The following is a 21,952-nucleotide window of genomic DNA, read 5'->3' as shown; positions in this document are numbered from 1 at the left end:
GACACGACCGTTTAAAACCGGGAAGGTTTGTTACCCTGTCTGTAGCCCACACAATGCATTAGGGATTCCCCCAATTACCTTGGTTGTGTTAAATTGCTGTTTAGCGTCCAAAGATGTGTAGGTTATTGGGGGTAAATATGCATACAGCCTGGGACATACAACCGCTTGTCTGTGTGGGTTTTCTCCCATGGTCCTTTCTCACTTTCCTTGACCATCTTTGTTGCAATGCAGCACAGTGGTTAGCACTGCTGCCTCAGAGCTCCAGGGATCCGGGTCCAATTCCTGGCTTGGGGGGGGGTTCACTGTCTGTGCGGAGTCTGCACCTTCATCCCCCGTGTCTGCGTGGATTTCCTCTGGGTGCTCCGGTTTCCCCCCTCAGTCCAAAGATGTGTGGGTTACGTGCATTGGCCATGCTAGATTGCTGTTTAGTATCTTGGGATGCATAGGTTAGAGGGATCAGCGGGGTAGATATGTGGGGTTACGGGGATAGGGCCTGGTTGGATAGGCTACGGGGTTCTATGATTCTAGAACTCCGTAGCCTAGAATTTACTCGGAACCCATAGTTTTATGATCCCCTAGTAGGGGTTCTAAGATTCTGTTCTATGATTTTAACTTCCAGCAGCATGGACACGACTGATGTGGATCTAGCTCTGTGTCAATGCTACACAAGTACCATTGGTGACCCAGTGTTTTAATGGTCACCACTTTTTAATTCTAGTTTTTTATTGAGTTGCAGTTGAACCATCTGCTGTATGGGCGCAGTGGGTGGCACTGCTGCCTCATAGCGCCTGAGACCCAGTTTCAATTCCCAGCTTGGGTCACTGTCTGTGCGGAGTCTGCACATTCTCCTCGTGTAAGTTTGGGTTTCCTCAGGGTTCTCTGGTTTTCTCTCTCAGTTCAAAAGTACTGGTTAGATGCATTGGCCGTGCTAAATTCTCCCTCAGTGTACCCAAACAGGCACCGGAATGTGGCAACTAGGGGATTTTCACGGTAACTTCATTGCAGTGTTAATGTAAGCTTGCTTGTGACGAATAAATGAAAGTAAAACTGGGATTTGAACCCAGGCCCCTAGAGTGTTACTAATCCATGGGCAATGCCACTACACCGCTGCCTCTGAGGATTAAACGTGTTGCTGAGTAGGATGGGAAGGTGGAGGGTTTAAAAGATCTGGGAATGAAACAGTTCAAGTAGATCAAGTCTGTTGTCTAAGTAGTGAGGAATTTATTAGCTGGGGCAAGCAAAGGAGAGACTTGGTACCACTCAACTCCCTCGGGCTGTGCTGGAGGTGCAGGACGTTGGTTTAGCAAGATGCTACCCGTAAATGGTCTTGTCCACTTTGGAGGGTAAATCGGTATTGACTTCTCATCAGAGGTTGAAGAAAATTGGGGGGAATACTCTCGAGTCCTCCAGGCCACTTCGTAAAGCTCATTGTCGTTGGGTCAGAATCCTCTACCTAACAGCACAACGGGAATACCTTCATCAATTCTCGAATTTTATGGGATGCAACTGTTCAGGAAGAAGGTCTAAGGACCACCAGGGTTCAGGGAAATAAATGCCCGCAACACCTCCAACGTGAATATTCAGGAAGTTTTGGCAGTGACCCTTTGGGTGAACGATGGTGCCCAGAGACACGCACCTCAGTACTTCACACAGAATGTCTATAATATAGGAGGCCATTCGGCCCATTGGGTCTGCACCAACTCTCCAACAGAACATCCCACCCAGGGCCTATCCCTATAACCCCACCTATTTACCCCACTAACTGGAAGATGGTGCCCAGGGATGCACACCTCAGGAGTTCACTAACAATGTCTACAGCGCAGGAGGAGACCATTCGGCCCACTGAGTCAGCACTGACTCTCCAACAGATCATCCCACCCAGACCCTATCCCCATCACCCCACCTGTTTACTCCACTAATAAGTTTTAAGTTTTTTCAATTAGTGTCACAAGTAGCCTTACATTAACACTGCAATGAAATTACTGTGAAAATCCTCCTAGTCGACACACTGTTCAGTTATGCTGAGGGAGAATTTCGTATGGCCGATGCAGGTAACCAGCATGTCTTTCAATCTGTGGGAGGAAACCAGAGCACCCAGAGGAAACCCATGCAGGTACGGGGAGAACATGCAGACTCTGCACAGAGTCACCTAAGAATTGAACCCAAGCCCCTGGCGCTGGGAGGCAGCAGTGCTAACCACTGTGCCATCGTGTCGTCCCTTTTGCTTCAGGATGTTTGACAAACTGTGTATGGATCTCTTTTCTGTGGCTACAGGGAGCAAGCACTGAGGCAACTCGGAAGGCTCAGAGAGACTGAGAAGACTGAACTCGAAATTAAGATTTCATCGTTGGAGTTGAAGGTTTGTTACTTGAAATTTACTACAGTAAGAAGTCTCAGTGCCAGATTAAAGTACAACAGATTTATTTGGAACCACGGCCTTTGTGAAACTGAACCCTCCATTCACCTGGTGAAGGAGCAGTGATCCTAAAGCTCGTGATACCAAATAAACCTATTGGACTTTAACCCGTTGTTGCGAGACTGCTTACTGTGCCCACCCCAGTCCAACGCCGGCATCTCCACATCATAAAATTTACTGCTTCTCCTCACGTCTCTTCATGCTGTGATTCTGTCTCAGTCTGTCTCTGACAGTAGGGTTGGGTGACACGGGTTTCTGCAGATCGCTGGAGCCTCTACGAGCTGGCCAATTCCCATAACTGCGAGCTATCTGACCATGGTGGAGTGGGGTGGGTGGGTGTGTGTCGTAGCCGAGACTGATTCCTGGCCTCTCCCCAGGACCACGCATACTCGTAACTGGGGAAGGAATTGATTATTCCAGGTAAAAGTCAGGAGCCTTCTGAAGATACAGTTAGAACCATAAAATCAAGACAGTGCAGAAAGATGCCATTCAGCCCATTGACCCTGCACTGACTCTCTGACAAAGTATTCCATTCAGGCCCTCCCTTCTCTCTCCCGGTAACTCCATACATTCACCATGGTTAATCCCCTACACATCTTTGGACACTATGGTGCAATTTGGCATGGCCAATCAACCTAACCTGCACATCTTTGGACTGTGGGAGGAAACTGGAGCACCCGGAGAAAACCCACGCAGGCATGGGGAGAATGTGCAGACTCAACAAGGGCAGTGACCCGAGGCCAGAATTGAACCCGGGTCCCTGGTGCTGTGAGGCAGCAGTACTTGTCCCCGTGATGGTGGGTTCCAGCTTGGAGTGTCAGATGTCTGCTTGTAAGCCCCATCAGGGGAAGGCTGTGAGTAATTGAAACTGGGTGGATTGAATCTCTGCGCACCTCCAATCCAGGGCTTGCGAACTTCCCTGATTTAGAATGGCTCCACCATTGGTGGCTGTGCCTTCAGCTGCCTGAGCCCAAAGCTCTGGAATTTGATCCCTGAGTGTCTCTTCCTTTTTCTCCATTCTTCTTGAAACCTCACTCTGTGTCGGAGCCCTGTGGTCACGTGTCGGAGCCCTGTGGTCACGTGTCGGAGCCCTGTGGTCACGTGTCGGAGCCCTGTGGTCACGTGTCGGAGCCCTGTGGTCACGTGTCGGAGCCCTGTGGTCACGTGTCGGAGCCCTGTGGTCACGTGTCGGAGCCCTGTGGTCACGTGTCGGAGCCCTGTGGTCACCTGACCTGACATTGCCTCACATGACTCAGTGTCAAGTTCCGTTACCCTCGCCCCTGGCCGTTCCCTGGGCAGGTTCCACTCAGCCGCGACTGGACTATAGATGTAATTTGTTGTAAAATTGCTTCCTGAAGGTGGCCAATCTTGTTGATCTTTTACAGTTAGCAGAAGTGGAGGTTCTGGGAGAAATTCGCCAACAAAGGAGCCCCGGCGAAGAGTCGAAGAATCACCAGAGGTGGGGCTGGGAGTTTGAATGTTCTGATGTTTTAAGTGCTCATCCAAATATTTTTTTTTAAAGGTTGTAAGGTTTCTGACCTCCACGACCTTCCCAGGCAGGGCATTCCAGATTCCCACCACCCTCTGAGCGAAATCTTTTGTCTCGAATCCCCTCTGAATCTCCTGCCCCTCATCCTAAAACTAGACCCCCTTGTGATTGACCCCTCAACCAAGGGCTACAGCTGCTCCCTACTCACCCTGTCAATACCCCTCATAATCTTATCCACCTCCGTCATGTCCCCCCTTCTCTGTACCAAAGAAAACAATCCAGACCTATCCAATCTCTCCTTGTGGCTCAAATGCTCCGTCTCAGGCAACATCCTGGTGAACCTCCTCTGTATCCCCTCTGGCGCTATCACATCCTTCCTATTAGTGAGGTGACCAGAACTGCACACGGCTGTGGCCTAACCAAAGCTCTGTACAACCCCAACCTTGCTCTTAAACTCTATACCACGACCGATAAAAGTAAGTGTCCCATGTGTCTTCTTAACTACCCTATTCACATGCTCTGCTGACTTCAGCGTTTATGAACATGTTCCCTGAGATCTCGCTGTTATTCAGAGCTACCCAGTGTCCTTCCACTCATTAAATATTCTCTTGCCTTGTTTCTTCTTCCAAAATGCATCACCTCTCACTTATCAGGGTTAAATACCATCTGCCACTGCTCTGCCCATCTGACCAACCTTCCTGTAACCCAGTCTTGTTCTCTATTAGCCACCCGACCAACCTTGGTGTCATCTGCCAGTGTGTTCAGGGTAGGAATGCCACGCCCATCGCGAATCTGGTGGGATTTTCCAGCCTCGCTCGGGCGAGTCTGGAAATTCCCACTGAGGTCAACGGAAATTTTTGTTGTCGGACCCTTGCCCGCTGTAATTCCGTGGCGGGCGAGGTGGTAAAGTTCCGGCGATGGTTACTGGCCTGAAAAAGTGCTGGTTTACCTAGGCCACTTTACAGGATGTTTGTAAATGGCTCAACCCTAAATTACAAGATTTCCGTTCAATCTAGGCTGCAATATTGGAGTTCCTTTTTTTAAATCAACACTACACCAAGACCTAACCCGCTTACTTAGGTGAATATGAAAGATCTGATGTTGGGCTGTATTTCAAAGGTTATAAAAATAGGGAAGTCTCACTAAAACCATGTGAGGCACTCATTAGACCACACCTGGAATACTGTGAACAGTTTTTGATTTGATTTATGTATTAGTATACAGTGAAAAGTATTGTTTCTTGCGCACTATACAGACAAAGCATACCCTTCACAGAGAAGGAAACAAGAAGGTGCAGAATGTAGTGTTACAGTTACAGCTAGGATGTAGAGAAAGATCAACTTAATGCAAGGTAGGTCCATTCAGAAGTCTGACGGCAGCAGGGAAGAAGCTGTTCTTGAGTCGGTCAGTATATGACCTCAGACTTTTGTATCTTTTTCATGACGGAAGGAGGTGGGAGAGAGAATGCCCAGGCTACGTGGAGTCCTTAATTATGTTGGCTGCTTTGCTGAAGTATGGACAGAGTCATTGGATAGGAGGCTGGTTTGCGTGATGTACTGGGTTACGTTCACGACCTTTCGTAGTTTCCTGTGGTCTTGGGCAGAGCAGGAACCATTCCAAGTTGTGATACAACCAGAAAGAATGCTTTCTATGGTGCATCTGTAAAAGTTAGTGAGAATCGTAGCTAACATGCCAAATTTCCCTTCGTCTTCTGAGAAAATAGAGGCATTTTGGTCCACTTATATAAAGAAAGATGGACTGGCATTGGAGGTAGTCCAGAGAAGGTTCACTCGGTTGATCCCAGATGTGGAGATTTTTCTTATGAGGAGAGATTGAGTAGGTTGGGCTATAGTCATTGGAGTTTAGAAGAATGAGAGATGGCCTTATCGAGATGTGTAGGATTCTTGGGGTGACAGGGTAGATGCTGAGAGTTGTTTTCCTTTGTGGGAGAGTCTAGAACCAGATGGTGTAATCAGAGTAAAGGGGTCACCCATTTTATATTAATGATTTGGATGAGAATATAGGAGGCATGGTTAGTAAGTTTGCAGATGACACCAAAATTGGTGGCATAATGGACAGTGAAGAAAGTTATCTCCAATTGCAACGGGATCTTGATCAATTGCGTCAGTGGACTGGCAAATGGAGTTTAATTTAGATAAATGCGAGGTGATGCATTTTGGTAGATTGAACCAGAGCAGGACTTACTCAGTTAATGGTAGGGCACTGGGGAGAGTTACAGAACGAAGAGATCTAGGGGTACAGGTTCATAGCTCCTTGAAAGTGGAGCCACAGGGGGACAGAGTGGTGAAGAAGACATTTGGTATGCTTGGTTTCATTGGTCAGAACGTTGAATACAGGAGTTGGGACATCTTCCTGAAGTTGTACAAGACATTGGTAAGGCCACACTTGCAATTTTGGTCACCCTATTATAGAAAGGATATTATTAAACTAGAAAGAGTGCAGAAAAGATTTACTAGGATGCTACCAGGACTTGATGGATTGAGTTATAAAGAGAGGCTGGGTAGACTGGGACTTTTTTCTCTGGAGCGTAGGAGGCTGAGGGGTGATCTTATAGAGGTCTGTAAAATAATGAGGGGCATAGATCAGCTAGGTAGTCAATATTTTTTCCAAAACAGTCCAGAGGGGCAATTTTTTTCTCAGAGTGGTGAGTGTCTGGACAAACTGCCGGAGATAGTCATAGAGGTGGGTACAATTTTGTCTTTTAAAAAGCATTTAGATAGTTACATGGGTACGATGGGTACAGAGGATATGGGCCAAATGTGGGCAATTGGGATTAGCTTAGGGGTTTTAAAAAAAAAAGGCAGCATGGACAAGTTGGGCCAAAGGGCCTGTTTCCATGGTGTAAATCTCAATTACTCTGTGTGAGAGAGAGAGAGAGATGAGGAGGAATTTCTTCTCAGAGTGAAGTGAATATGTGGAATTCTTTACCATAGAGCTGGGTTATCAAGTATGTTCAAGCCTGAGATAGACAGATTTTAATCAGTCAGGGAATCGAGGGTTACGGGAATAAGGCGAGAAAGTGGAGTTGAGGATTATCACATCAGATCAGTCATGATCCCATTGAATGATAGAATAGAAATGATGGGATGAATGGCCTACTTCTTGTAGCAGAGTTTGAAAAAGATTAAAGGAGATTCCCCTCCCCCGGTGTCTTGGCCATCACTCCTTTCTTAGTCAACAGATTGACTGGTTTTTGCCAAGTGCCTGCCTGTAAAACAGTGACGATACTTCCAAAATAATCAACTGGCTGTGAAGGGATAGTATTAAACTAGAGAGTGCAGAAAAGTTTTTTTTTACTAGGATGCTGCCAGGGTTTGAGTTAAAAGGAGAGGCTGGATAGACTGGGACTTTTTTCCCTGGAGCGTAGGAGGCTTCGGTGTGATCTTATAGAGGTCTATAAAATAATGAGGGGGCATAGATCATCTATGCCCATATCTTTTCCCAAAGGTAGGGGAGTCTAAAACTAGAGGGCATAGGTTTAAAGTGAGAGGGGAGAGATACAAAAGGGTCCAGAGGGGCAATTCTTTCATAGAGGGTGGTGAGTGTCTGGAACAAGCTGCCGGAGGTAGTGGTAGAGGCGGGTACAATGTTGTCTTTTATAAGGCATTTAGACAGTTACGTGGGTTTTAAGGGATATGGGCCAAACATGGGCAATTGGGACTTGCTTAGTGATTTTTAAAAAAGGGGGAGCTAGTTGGCTGTCTGATTCTACGTGTTTTGAAATTCTCTCTGTGTGATATAAGTTGTTAGGAAACCAAATCAGAAACACCAAGGTATGATGAAACCAGAACAACTCCCAACTATTTGCTATTTTGGCATTGATGTAAGGATAAGATGTTTTGTTTCAGGCATGATTCTACTGACAAACCAGGGAGCTTTTATCAAAACAAACTTTATTAAACAACACAGTTTAACTATAGCAAATGAATCAGCTTAACTTTTAACAATTGAACAAAACTTAAACAATACATAATTCTTAACTGCTAATCTCTCTGTATGAGTTCCAATTCAAGTAATATTCATCTTACAGACTTGAGCTCCTCTTCAAAATCAGTTAGCAAAACACAGGCTTACTTGCTTGCACTTAAATTGCTAGCCCTGGAGCTCTCAGACACCACCCAGAGAGAGGCAGAGAGACGTCTTGCTTCTTTCAGAACCAGGCAGTAACTACTTGTGTTAAAATGAAAGAGAACCTGTTTTTCCCTGCAAGCTTACTTTTTCCTATTATGCACGTGACTCAGTCCCTGTCAATCAACCTAATCAAAACTCTACTCTGTAACCCCAGGGGAAACCTAAGTAAACACGAATGCATTCGCTTAAAACAAATAGCCCAGGTACTTAACCCGTTCACCCAGCTACCAAATTAGATGAATTGGCAGCCTGCAAAACAGAGCTGAATTTTAAACATACCCCTTACAAGAAACACAATATAACTACATTACTAAAAAGTATATTATCATCACAAAGTACAAGTTTCTTCCTTGTGAAGTCAAATGGATTGTCTGAAAGAGTTATGTGCAGACTGGATTAGTCAACAGTACCTGATTTCCTTTCTTTTGGTTGGATTTTTTGGTGCAATGAATAGCAATTTTTTTTTTTGCTTTGGTGAGATTTGAACTCAAGATTGCTAACACAATATTCCTGTGCTCATGTTACGATATAACTAAAATATGTGCATGCTTTGGGGGTCCTATGGCGCAGTGGGTAGCATCCCCACCTCTGAGCCAGGAACTCTAGGTTTGAATCCTACCCCAGACCAGGGAAGGTGGGTTTGTAACGTAGCCAAACAGGTTAATTATCTACTTATAATTCCTTCCAACACACACCAGTGGCAAGAGCGTGAGAGAATCCCGGTCAGACGTATGATTTCTGGTTATAGGTGTGATGTCCGATTAGACGTCCATGTGATGGAAAGAACATTTGCAGCTCTAGAATCATAGAATCCCCACAGTGCAGAAGGAGGCCATTCAGCCCATTGAGCCTGCACCAACAACAATCCCACCCAGACCCTATTCCCATAACCCCATGTATTTACACTGCTAATCCCCCTGACACGAAGTGCAATTCAGCATGACCAATCCACCTAACCTACGGCTCTTTGGACTGTGGGAGGAAACCAGAGCACCCAGAGGAAACCCACGCAGACACGGGGAGAACATGCAAATTCCACACAGGCAGTGCCCCAAGCTGGGAATCGAACCCGGGTCCCTGGCGCTGAGAGGCAGCAGTGCTAACCACTGTGCCACCGTGCCTGCCCCATTTAGAACATAGAACATAGAACATTACAGCGCGGAACAGGCCCTTCGGCCCACAATGTTGCGCCGACCAGTCTTATTTTTAAAAAAAAACATTGACCCACTAATCCACTAATTTGGACCATCGCTATTCAAAGCTCCAGACTGCAGCAAGCTCGTAAAGATGTGTGTTACATGTCTTCTGCCTAAGAGCGGACTCCACCTCCCGGGGTGGTTATTCACTCTCAGTCCCTTTTGTTAAATAAACCAATTCAAGTATCAATTGCAAATAATGGCAGGGGGAAGAAATAGATGGGTGCACATTTGTCTGGTAATGTTGCCGGCAGTAATTTCTATCCCATCAGAAACCGATAACTCCTCACTTCCTTCCATTGCAGTTACCCCCTTCAGAAATGCACTCGCTGTGACTCCTTCCTGGAGAAAATGAGCACCAGATTGCAAGGTACGGTTCATGTTTTTTATTGTGCGATTTATACCCCCGGTGGTGTTCTCTTAACTCCCGCCCCAGAGACAACCCACAAGACAGGCTGGGTGTCACCCTGTCAGGCAATGAGATGGTTTGAGTGCTGCCTGAGTCACTGCCTTTTTGCGCATCATTTGGTTTCTGAGGCTCATCAAATTTTGGGCGGCACGGTGGTTAGCACCGCTGTCTCTCAGCGCCAGGGAACCGGGTTCCATTCCCAGCTTCGGATCACTGCCTGTGTGGAGTTTGCACGTTCTCCCCGTGTCTGCATGGGTTTCCTCTGGGTGCTCCGGTTTCCTCCCATAGTCCAAAGATGTGCGGGTTAAGTGGATTGGCCATGCTAAATTGTTAGTGTCACGATGACTAGCCAGGCTAAATGCATGGGGGGATTGAGATAGGGCGGGATATTAATCCATGCAGACTCGATGGGCCGAATTGCCTCTTTCTGCACTGTAGGGACTCTGTTTCTATAAATTCTTCCTTTCTTTTATTTCCCTCTGCCCAATCTGGTCTCACTTTCCTTCATTATCTTATTTCTTCTGCTTTCCTCCATTTTTATTCATTCATGGGACATGGGCGTCACTGGCTGGGCCAACATTTATTGCCCATCCCTAGTTGCCTAAGGGCAGTTGAGAGTCAACCACATTGCTGTAACTCCGGACGCACGTGTAGGCCAGACCAGGTATGGACAGCAGATTTCCTTCCCTAAAGGACATTAGTGACCCAGATGGGGTTTCTCTGACAATGGTTTTGTCAGTAGATTCTTAATTCCAAGTTTTGTTTTTATTGAATTCAAATTCCATATCTGCCGTGGTGGGATTTGAACCCAGGTCCCCAGTACATTAGCTGAGTTCCTGGATTAATAGTCTAGCAATATTACCACTAGGCCACTGCCTCCCCATAAAGCTCTCTGTGGAGCACACATTATCAACTCAACTTCTAACGACTACAGTGTCCATTCTGAAAATATATTGTATAGTGTCACATCTGAGAAATTTCTCCTCACCTCAGCCTGAAGGGTTCACCTCTTATCCTCAAACTGTGACCCCTAGTTCCGGACTCCCACACCATCAGGAACATTCTTTCGGAATCTATCCTGTCTAACCCTGTTAGAATTTTATAAGTTGCTGTGGGATCCTCTCTCGCTCTAAGCTCCAGTGAACATAATCCTAACTGACTTGATCTCTTCATATGACAGACCTGCCATCCCAGGAATCAGCCTGGTAAACCTTCGTTGTACTCCCTTCTTCAGATGAGGACACCAAAACTGCATAGAATATTCCAGTTGTGGCCTTATCAACACTCCATACACTTGCAGTAAAACATCCCAATTCCTCACAAGTTCATAAGGTATAGATTTATTAGTGAGACAAGTAGGTTTGCATTGACACTGCAATGAAGTTACTGTGAAAATCCCCTAGTCGCCACACTCCAGCGTCTGTTCGGGTACACTGAGGGCAAATTTAGCATGACCGATGCATCCTAACCAGTGCATCTTTCAGACTGTGGGAAGAAACCGGAGCACCTGGAGGAAACCCATGCAGACATGAAGAGAACGTACAGACTCTGCACAGGCAGTGACCCAAGCCAGGAATCGAACCCGGGTCCCTGGTGCTGCGAGGCAGCAGTGCTAACCACTGTCCCACACGTGCCACCCACAGACACACACAATCAAACAGGAACAGTTGGGCGCTGAACTAAAGAAACCCCATGCCTCTCACAAATGGGCTTAAGCAGTCAATACTGGTGGGGAGGCAGTGGCAAAGTGGTGTTGTCACTAGACTAGCAATCCAGAAAGCCAGAGTAATGTTCTGGGATCGAATCCCACCATGGCAGATGATGGGATTTGAATTCAATGAAAAATATCTAGAATTAAGAATCTACTGATGACCATGAAACCATTGTCGATTGTCAGAAAAACACCATCTGGTTCACTAATGTCCTTTAGGGAAGGAAATCTGCCGTCCTTACCCGGTCTGGCCTACATGTGACTCCAGAGCCACAGCAATGTGGTTAACTCTCAACTGCCCTCAGCGATGGGCAATGAATGATTGAATAACATACTTAATGACATTTAAATTACTTTATTGTCTGTACAGCACTTTGGAAAGTCCTGTCGTTGTGAAAGCAAGCACTCTCTTTATTTTTGTTCCTTTGTTTCTCTTTCATTTTGAGATCATCTTAATGGTAAAGGTTTGTTGGATGATAGGCAGGGGATGTAGTTCAGGGATATTTTTAAAGTCAACAGGCCACAAAGGAAATGATAGCAAAGCAATCTCATCGCTTCTGAGAATCCACAATATTTAATTGATTTATTATTGTCACATGTATTAGCATACAGTGAAAAGTCTTGTTCCTTGCACGCTATACAAACAAAGTATACCGTTCATGGAGTACGTAGGGGAGAAGGAGAGGGTGCAGAATATAGTGTTACAGTTACAGAAGAGAAAGATCAGCTTAGTATATGGTAGGCCCATTCAAACGTCTGATGGGAAGAAGCTGTTCTTGAGTCAGTTGATACGTGGCCTCAGATTTTTTTTCCCCGAAAGAAGAAGGTGGAAGAGGGAAAGTCTGTGGTGCGTGGGGGTCCTTAATTATGTTGGCTGCTTTTCCGAGGCAGCGGGAAGTGTAGACAGAGTCAATGGATGGGAGGCTGGTTTGCACAATGGACTGGGCCGCATTCATGACCTTTTGTAGTTCCTTGCAGTCTTGGGCAGAGCAGGGGAGGTACCAAGCTGTGACACAGCCAGAAAGAATGCTTTCTGTGGTGCATCTGTTGAAGTTGGTGAGAGCCGTAGTGAACATACCAAATTTTCTTCGCCTCCTGAGAAAATAGAGGCGTTGGTGGGCTTTGTAACCATGGTGTTAACTACAATCTGTGCAAATCACTAGTTGCCTTGTCGTTGATGCTTCTGGTTGTCTTCAAGTGACGTCCTTTTCTCTGTTGCCTCTGTTTAGATTTTAAAACTCTCACTGTTCCTTCTGCTCTTCAGATTACACTTCCAAAAGCAGCGAGCTCGAGGAAGAGAGGGACACGGCCCTGAAATCATTGAATGAGGTTCAAGCCCTCGCACAGGTTGGTGGAGCTCTGATCTTCTTGGGAAAGAACAGTCAAAAATCATTCTACTAAACTCCAGGAATATAAACCTGACTTTATTCAGCCTCACATCATAGGATAAACCCCTTGTTTTAAAAACAAAATTATAGGATGTGGTCATTGCTGGCTTGGCCAGCAACCCTAAGGAGGAGCAATCCTGGAGAAGGTGAGCTGCCATCTTGAACCATTGATGTCCATGTGGGTGTAGGTACACCCACAGTGCTGTTAGGGAGGGAATTCCAGGTTTTTGACCCAGCGACAGTGAAGGAAAGGCCAATGTATTTCCAAGTTAGGATGGTGAGCAGCTTGGAGGGGATTCTCCAGGTATCTGCTGCCCTTATCCTTCTGAATTGTAGAGGTTGTAGGTTGAAAAGGTGCTGCCAAAGGTTCCTCGGTGAGTTGCTACAATGCATCTACTGCCACTGTGCATCGGTGGTGGAGGGAGTGGGTGTTTGTGGAAGGGCTGTTGTTCATTCGGGGCTGCTTTATCCTGGATGGTGTCGAGCTTCTCGAGTGCTGTTGGAGCTGCACTCATCTCAGCAAGTGTGACTTGTGCCTTGTAGATAGTGGACAGGCTTTGGGGAGTCGGGAGGTGAGTTACTCACTGCAGGATTCCTAGCCTCTGACCTGCTCTTGGAGCCAAAGTATTTCCATGGCTATTCACGTTCACTTATCCCAAGGACAATTTATGATCCTTTGTTATACCACCTCCAATACAAATATAAACTGCACCTGCCGTGCTGATGCCCACACACTCAGCCCGCCCAAATCACACTGAAGCATCTCTGCATCCTCCTCACAGCTCATCCTCCCACCCGACTTTGTATCATCTGCAAAATTGGAGATAATACATTCAGTTCCCGCTTCCAAATCATTAACATGTATCTATTGATCTAAGATGTCTGGCTTCTTGCAAGTAAATTTTAAATTTGCGGCTGTCTCTGTAATTCAGAACCCTTTCTTTGCTCTTTAATTTTCCTGAACAAGATTTTGCTCAGATTCCTGTTCTTTGTTCCTTTGACTTAACTATCTTCCCCAGACCACCTTTTCTCCCATTTCCTGGTTCCTGTGACCCTTTCTTGTCGTTATGGGAAATCTCTGCAATTTCCTACCCTATTGCAAGCTACTCCTGGCATTAGCTTACAACTAACTCGAAAGCTCTTGCTGTCTTGGTGTGGCCCCTGGTTGCTAAGCAACAACCTAGTTTTTCTTTTAAACCCAGTTTGCTTTAACATCATAAAACCCTCATTACAATGCTGGCATCTGAACCCAACTACAGTTATTAACACAAGAATACAGAAATACAAAACTAAAAGTATATAAATTATTTAAAGCTAACTCTATTTCCTGACACAACTATAAATTGCACCTGCCATCCTGATGCCCACACACTCAGCCTGTCTAAATCATCCTGAAGCAACTCTGCACCCTCCACACAGCTCACCCTCCCTCTGCTACTACCTCTGGAACAAGTTGCCAGAGGTAGTAGCAGAGGCAAGTACAATTTTGTCTCTTACAAAGCGTTTAGACAGTTATACGGGTAAGATGACTATCGAGGGATATGGACCAAATGCGGGCAATTGGAATTAGTTTAGGGGTTTTTAAAAAAAAAAGGGCGGCATGGATAAGTTGGGCCGAATGGCCTGTTTCCATGCTGTAAACCTCTATGGGGAAAAAAAAATTCTCCCTCGGCATACCCAAACAGGCGGTGGAGTGTGGCGACTCGTAATTTCATTGCAGTGTTAATGTAAGCCTACTTGTGACTAATGAATAAGTAAACTAGTTCAGCCACCTCCAACACCACCCCCCCCCCACACCCCCCCCACCCCCCAGCCACCTGACATTAGGAACATTCTTTCTGAATCCTCCAGCCTGTTTTCTTGAAGAGGCGTGGCTTTGAAGTGAACCTCCTTGTATCTCCACACGAGGGAGAGATCAAAGTGATTCACGGCAGGTTTGATGTAGTCACCAAAGGCATCTCATTACCTTTGATCTCGCCCACAAGCCTGTCTTTTGTGCTGGTGATGACAATGGGTGAGAACGAGCCTTCAGCTCAGCACTATGTCCTATATATCCTCTCAATATGTCTTCAAATTAAGCTTGAATATCCAAGGCTGCACTTCGCAGTTTAAATCCCCAGGATGTGGAGATGCCGGCGTTGGACTGGGGTGGGCACCGAAAGAAGAAAACTCCCAGGTTTATATTGAATCAACAAAACAGTTACATTCAGCAGAAGTCCCGACCCGTCACTCCCAACATTCTGGATGACTTGACTTTTCTCCCCCTGTTTGTTCTTTGTTGGAGAGTTCAGTATATTTATAGAGTTTACTGAACCCTGGTGGAGGTCCAGGCTGCCTGATGCTTTAAACCTGAATAATCGGATCAGATGTATATGACCTTTCCCATCACTCCCCCGCTAATCTGGCTATCCCTGCTGCTCTTTGCTGCTTCATAGGGTTATAGAATCCCTACGGAAGGCAGAAAGAGGTCATTTAGCCCATTGAGTCTGCACCAAGACTCTGACAAAGGCATTCTCCTCTATAACCCCACAATCCACCTAACCTGCACATCTTTGGACATTAAGGGGCAATTTAGCATGGCCAATCCACCTAAACTACACATTTTTGGATACTGAAGGGCAATTTAACATGGCCTAAAAACCTAACTTGCATATCTTTGGATACTAAGGGGAAATTTAGCATGGCCAATCCACCTAACCTACACTTCTTTACATTGTGGGAGGAGACCAGAGCACCTGGACGAAACTGACAGATACGGGTCGAACATGCAAACTCCAAAACAGACAATCACCCAAGGTTGGAATTGAACCCAGGTCCCTGGCGTTCTGAGGCTGCAATGCCAGCCACTGTGCTGCCCACCTTTTAACTTATTAGAGGGAAGACGGTGGTGTAGTGACAGGGTCACCGGGCTACAGGCCCTGGGGACATGGGTTCAAACTCCTCCACAGTAACAAGTCGAATTTGAATTCAATTAATAAAATCTGGAATTGAAAGTTAGCCGCAGTAAATGGTGAGCATGAACTTACCATCAATTATTGTAAAAACCCATCCGGTTCACTAATGCGGGAAGGAAATCTGCCGTCCTTACCCAATCTGGCCTACATGTGACTCCAGAGCCACGGACAGTGTGGTTGACTCTTTACTGCCCTCTGAAATGGCCCAGGAAGCCATTCAGTTCAGGGGCAATTAGGACTGGGCAACAAATGCTGGACTTGGTGGTGAAGCCCATATCCCGTGAAGGAATGAGGAGGAGAGAGAAAGATGCTGAAGGAACAGTGCTGAGGTGTGTTGGAATGTTCTCCACTTGACTGATGGGTGCATGCAACAACACGCAAGAGCTTGACACCGCCCGTAACAAAGCAGCCCTGCTTGATTGGCACTTCACCCACCACAATAAATATCTATTCCCTGCCCTCCCTGGCAGACGGCCAACAATGCAAACCATCTGGAAGAGGCACCGCAGCAACCCCACCAGGCTTCCTTCTGACATTCCCAACCCATGACCTATACCATCTGGAAGGACAGGGGGACGGCAGACACACGGGGAGCACCACCACCTGGAGGTTCTCCCCAGGTCACTCGCCACCCTGACTTGGAAATACATCGCCGCCGCTCCTTCACTGTTGCTGGGTCAAAATCCAAGAACTCCCTCCCTATTAACAATGAGTGTATCCACACCACGTGGACTGCAGTGGTTCAAGAAGGCGACTCGCGTTCTCAAGGGAGATTAGGGATGGGTATGAAATGCTAGCTTTGCCCACAGCCCTAATCTCCGATGGAAGATTGGAAGTCCCGCGTTAAGAATCAACAGTCTAATGTCATTATCTTCAAGCCACTGGCCATCATCCTCTCAGGATAGCGCTGAACTGACAATAGATATGGCCTTGTTAGTGTTAACTATATCCTAAGAATGTGGGGCAGCACGATGGTTAGCACTGCTGCCTCACAGTGCCAGGGATCCAGGTTCAATTCCGGCCTCGGGTCACTGGCTGTATGGAGTCTCCCTGCGTCTGCGTGTGTTTCCTCCAGGTACTCCAGTTTCCTTCCACAGTCCAATGATGTGCGAGATTGGCCAGGCTAAATTGATCCTAGTATCAGGGGGATTAGCAGGGTAAATATGAGGGGTTGTGAGAATAGGCCCTGGGTGGAATTGTGGTCAGTGCAGACTCAGTGAGTTGAATAGCTGCCTCTTGCACTGTAGGGATTCTATGAAACTTTAAATGTTTTCTTTTTTCTAAATCCTGATGCAGTTTTGGTGTCCTTACCTGAGGAAGAATGTCCTTGCTATGAAGGGAGTACAGCAAAGGTTTACCAGGCTGATTCCTGGGATGGCAGGTCTGTCATACAAGGAGAGACTAAGTTGGTTGGGATTATATTCACTGGAGTTTAGAGGAATGAGAGGGGATCTCATAGAAACTTATAAAAGTCTAACAGGATTAGACAAGGTGGATTCAGAAAGAATGTTCCCAGTGGTGGGGGAGTCCAAAACCAGGGGTCATAGTGAGTTGAGGAGAAATTTCTTCACCCAGAAGGTGGTGAATGTGTCGGATTCACTCCCACAGAAAGTAGTTGAGGCCAAAACATTGTGATTTCAAGAAGAAATTAGATATAGCTCTTGGGGCTGGAAATTTAAAGTTTATTTATTAGTGTCGCAAGTAGGCTTATATTAAAACTGCAATGAAGTTATTGTGAAAATCCCCTAGTTGCCACGCTCCGGCACCTGTTCGGGTACACTGAGGGAGAACTTAGCACGGCCGATTCACCCCAACCAGCACGCCTTCCGGACTGTGGGAGGAAACCCACGCAGACACACGGAGAGCGTGCAGACTCCGCGCGGACGGTGACCCAAGTCGAGAATCGAATCCGGATCCCTGGCATTGTGAGGCAGCAGTGCTAGGCGCTGTGAGTCCGCAGTGCTAACCACTGTGCCACTGGGGGCACTATTTACTTGCTCTTGCGGCTGAAGAGATCAAGCGATATGGAATCTGATGATCGAGCCGTGATCAAAGTGAATGGTGGAACTGGGCCGAATGGCCTTCTGCTTCTAGTGTCTCTGCAAGATATGCGAGTATGGTATGGAGATCTACCTCAATAACAGGGTTAACGGTCAATGGGAGTGTCTGATGCTGCCGTAAATTGCCAATCTGAGAAACCGCAGCATAATATTGGTAATTAGACAGTGGGCTGCTGTATCAATGCTAACATTGCCCCATGAGCAGAGGTTGTTTCATACATTAACTCCTGGGCCCACGGGGGAGGTTTGATAATGGATTTGCTCTGACAGCTAAAACAATGTAGCAAGTCTCGTTATCGTAAATGAGAACGTTGACATTTCAAGCCTCCTTTTACCTGAATGATTCACTAATCTAACTGGAAACTGGATGGTATTAGTTCACTGGCAGCAGTCACTTAGTTGCATTATTATGTACGGTGGCTGGGAGGCAAAATTGCCTCTGAGACATGTTGTGTTGTTGTTATGTGACCTGCAGAGTTACGTCAAGGTCTTTGATTTACCGCCAACCACCACCGCGCCCCCCCACTTCTCCAATTCCCCCTCCCATCCCCTGAAATACACCCAGAGTGTGGTGCGTGTGGAGCAGGAGCTGCCAGAGAGAGTGGTTGAGGCAGGTTCAATAGCAACACTTAAGCATTTGGATAAGTACTTGGCTGGGCAAAGATTAGAGGGGTACGGGCAAATGGAACTAGCTGGGAGGGCACCATGGTCAGCGTGGGCCGAAGGGCCTGTTTTCATGCCGTATTTCTCTGTGACTCTGAACAGCTGGAAACTTTCTTTTTTCCCAGAGCAGAAATGACAATTATGAAGGGGCACAAGCTCAAAGTAAAGGGGGTGGAAAGGCTCAGTGGAGATGTGCGGGGGAAATTTTTTTTTACACAGGAGGTGGTGGGAGCCTGGGATGTATTGCCAGGTGAGGTGGTTGAGGCCAGATATGTTTGTGATATTTAAGACTTATCTAGAAACACTCTCAAACAGGCAGGGAATCGAGGGACTGAGGCGGTTGGTTGGCCTAGATAGGATGGCATGATAGGTGCAGACTTGATGGACCGAAGGGCCTGTTCCTGTGCTGTAGTGTTCTTTGTTGACTGTGAAAGCTGTCCACAGGCATTGACAAACTTCCAGTACTTCCCCCAAATGAGTGTTGAGTGAGGACTGAGATTCCCTGCAGGCTATTTGAATACAGCATGCGAAACTTGAGCATAATTCCCACCACCCCATTCCAAAACCTTTAGCCGCTTGCTCTATCTTCCTAACTCCCTCTCTCTAGCCACATCACCTCCCCACATCTCCTCCCCACCTTCAAAAGGAGCCTCTAAGCCCACCTCTTCCACCTGGGTAGCACGGTGGCACAGTGGTGCGCACTGCTGCCTCGCAGAGCCAGGGATCCGGGCTCAATTCTGGCCTCGGGTGACTGGGTGCAGAGTCTATATGTTTGCCCTTGTGTCTGCATGGGTTTCCTTCGGCTGCTCCAGTTTCCTCCCCCACTCCAAAGATGTGTGGGTTAGGGGGATTGGCCATGCTGAATTATCTCTGTCGGGGGATTAGCAGGGTAAATATGTGGGAATAGGACCTGGATGGGATTGTGGTTGGTGCAGAGTCGATGGGCCGAATGCTCTCTTTCTGGATTCTATGATTGCATGTTAAGAGACCAAGAAGTCGAACTTGCACGATTTTCCCCTCCAAATTACTCAAGTACAGAGTAAAATATATCCCTTAACAAACCCCCTCCTCCGTCTCCCCCACCATCTCCCACGCCTGACCCACGATAGGATTTCAGATATAGTACCCTTCACCCCTCAGGATGTCTCCAGCCATTGTTGACCTTTTGAAGTGTAGTCACAGTAGTCATGTAGGAAATAAACGTTTTTATTCTTTGGGATGTTGTGAATGCCACTAGCAAGGCCAACATTTGCCCATCACTTAATTGCCCCTTGAACTGAGTGTCTCACTCGGGCCATTTCAGAGGGCAGTTGAGAGTCAACCACATTGCCGGGGCTCTGGAGTCACATGTAGGCCAGACCGGGTAAGGACAGCAGATTTCCTTCCCTAAAGGACATTAGTGACCCAGGTGGGTTTTTTCGACAATGGGCAACAAATTCTGGCCTTGTTCTCGAGGCCCACGTGAAGGAATGATTAGGAAAAAGGTCAGTGTTTCCTCTCGGTTGTATGTATGGTAATGCCTGGAAGATCCTGCACAAGGGTATGGGGAGGCAGTAGTGCAGTGGTATTGTCGCTGGACTATTAATCCCGAGACCCAGGGTACTGCTCTGGGGACCCAGGTTCGAATCCCTCCATGACAGCTGATGAAATTTCAATTCTGTAAATATCTGGAATTAAGAATCTACCAGATCACCATGAAACCATTGTGTAAAGTGTATTACTCGTTGTGAGGTAATGCATTTTGGAAGGTCTAATACAGATAGGAAATATACAGTAAATGGCAGAACCCTTAAGAGTATTGATAGGCAGAGGGATCTGGGTGTACAGGTACACAGGTCACTGAAAGTGACAATGCAGGTGGAGAAGGTAGTCAAGAAGGCATACAGCATGCTTGTCTTCATTGGCCGGGGTATTGAGTTTAAAAATTGGCAAGTCACGTTGCAGCTTTATAGAACCTTAGTTAGGCCACACTTGGAATATAGTGTTCAATTCTGGTTGCCACACTACCAGAAGGATGTGGAGGCTTTGGAGAGGGTGCAGAAAAGATTTACCAGGATTTTGCCTGGTATGGAGGGCATTATCTATGAGGAGAGGTTGGAGAAACTAGGTTTGTTGTCAATGGTGTGACAGAGGTTGAGGGGAGACCTGATAGAGTTCTACAAGATTATGAGAGGCATGGACAGAGTAGATAGTCAGAAGCATTTCCCCAGGGTGGAAGAGTCAATTACTAGAGGGCACAGGTTTAAGGTACGAGGGCAACGTTTAGAGGAGATGTACGAGGCAAATTTTTACAGAGTAGTGGGTGCCTGGAACTTGTTGCTGGGGGAGGTAGTAGAAGCGGACACGGTAGTGACTTTTAAGGGGCGTCTTGACAAATACACGAGTAAGATGGGAATAGAGGGATACCAGAAGGATAGAGGGTTTTAGTTCAGTCGGGCAGCATGGTCGGTGCAGGCTTGGCGGGCCGAAAGGCCTGTTCCTATGCTGTAATTTTCTTCATTCTTTGAAATCTGCCGTCCTTGCCTGGTCCGGCCTACGTGTGACTCCAGAGCCACAGCGATGTGGTTGACTCCTTAATTTGATTTATTATTGTCACGTGTATTGGAATACAGTGAAAAGTATTGCTTCTTGCACACTATACAAAGTATACCATTCATAGAGAAGGAGAGGGTGCAGAATATAGTGTTTCAGCCATAGCTAGGGTGTAGAGAAAGGTCAACTTAATGCGAGGCAGGTCCATTCAAAAGTCTGATGGCAGCAGGGAAGAAGGTCTTCTAAATGCCCCCAGGGAAGTTCAATAAATGCTGGTCCAGTCAGTGATGCCCATGTATGTGGGCAGCACGGTGGCACATGGTTAGCTGGGACCCAGGTTCAATTCTGGCCTTGGGTCACTGTCTGCGTGAAGTTTTCACATTCTCACCGTGTCTGTGTGGGTTTCCTCCGTGTGCTCCGGTTTCCTCCCACAGTCCAAAGATGTGCGGGTTAGGTTGACTGGCCTTGCTAAATTGACCCTCGTGTCTGGGGGATTCACAGGGTAAATATGTGGGGTTACGGGATAGGGCCTGGATGGGATTGTGGTGGGTGTAGACTCGATGGGCCGAAAGGCCTCCTCCTGTACTGTAGGGATTCTATGAATAAAAAAAGCAGTCCCCTTTAAGCCACCACTCAAAGTAATTTAAAGCTCTCCCACACACTGAAGTGAACAGGGTTGCACAGGAGGGAAGGAGCTTATTGAGGGGACTGTGGCGACAGTTCAGAGTTTGGATCTCTTTTTGGTGACCTTTCAGTGAGCAATTAATTGGTGCGAGATGAGAAAGGTCAACTATATCCCTCTGTTTCGAAGGGGCTGGAGGAGACGACGAAGCTTGAAGAGCAATTCTCTCAAACTCTCCAGACGGAGAATGACAGCTTCAGCAGACACAGCCAGCTGATGACCCATCAGGTAAGTCTCTCTGGGAAATATTACTGGATTGAACCGTCCGATTGTCTCTTTGAGAGCTTCCATCAGGTGGGC

At 46.8% G+C, this 21,952-nt stretch overlaps 1 protein-coding gene across 1 annotated transcript in view; it reads left to right on the top strand.

The window, feature by feature from the left end:
- Positions 1–21,952, top strand: part of LOC145360664 (uncharacterized) — a 104,126-nt gene that overhangs the window by 74,985 nt on the left and 7,189 nt on the right. Inside the window, exons 24-28 of the mRNA XM_080216012.1 lie at positions 2,275–2,359; positions 3,802–3,875; positions 9,559–9,623; positions 12,638–12,720; positions 21,782–21,880. Coding sequence (XP_080072138.1) covers positions 2,275–2,359; positions 3,802–3,875; positions 9,559–9,623; positions 12,638–12,720; positions 21,782–21,880 — 406 coding nt within the window. The remainder of the gene's footprint in view (positions 1–2,274; positions 2,360–3,801; positions 3,876–9,558; positions 9,624–12,637; positions 12,721–21,781; positions 21,881–21,952) is intronic.

Source organism: Carcharhinus amblyrhynchos, chromosome 32 (genome assembly GCF_965287045.1).
Source record: "Carcharhinus amblyrhynchos chromosome 32, sCarAmb.v2.hapA, whole genome shotgun sequence".
Taxonomy (NCBI): Eukaryota; Metazoa; Chordata; class Chondrichthyes; order Carcharhiniformes; family Carcharhinidae; genus Carcharhinus; species Carcharhinus amblyrhynchos.
The sequence above is the reverse complement of the archived record's forward strand: the minus strand, read 5'-3'. Positions and strand labels throughout refer to the sequence as shown.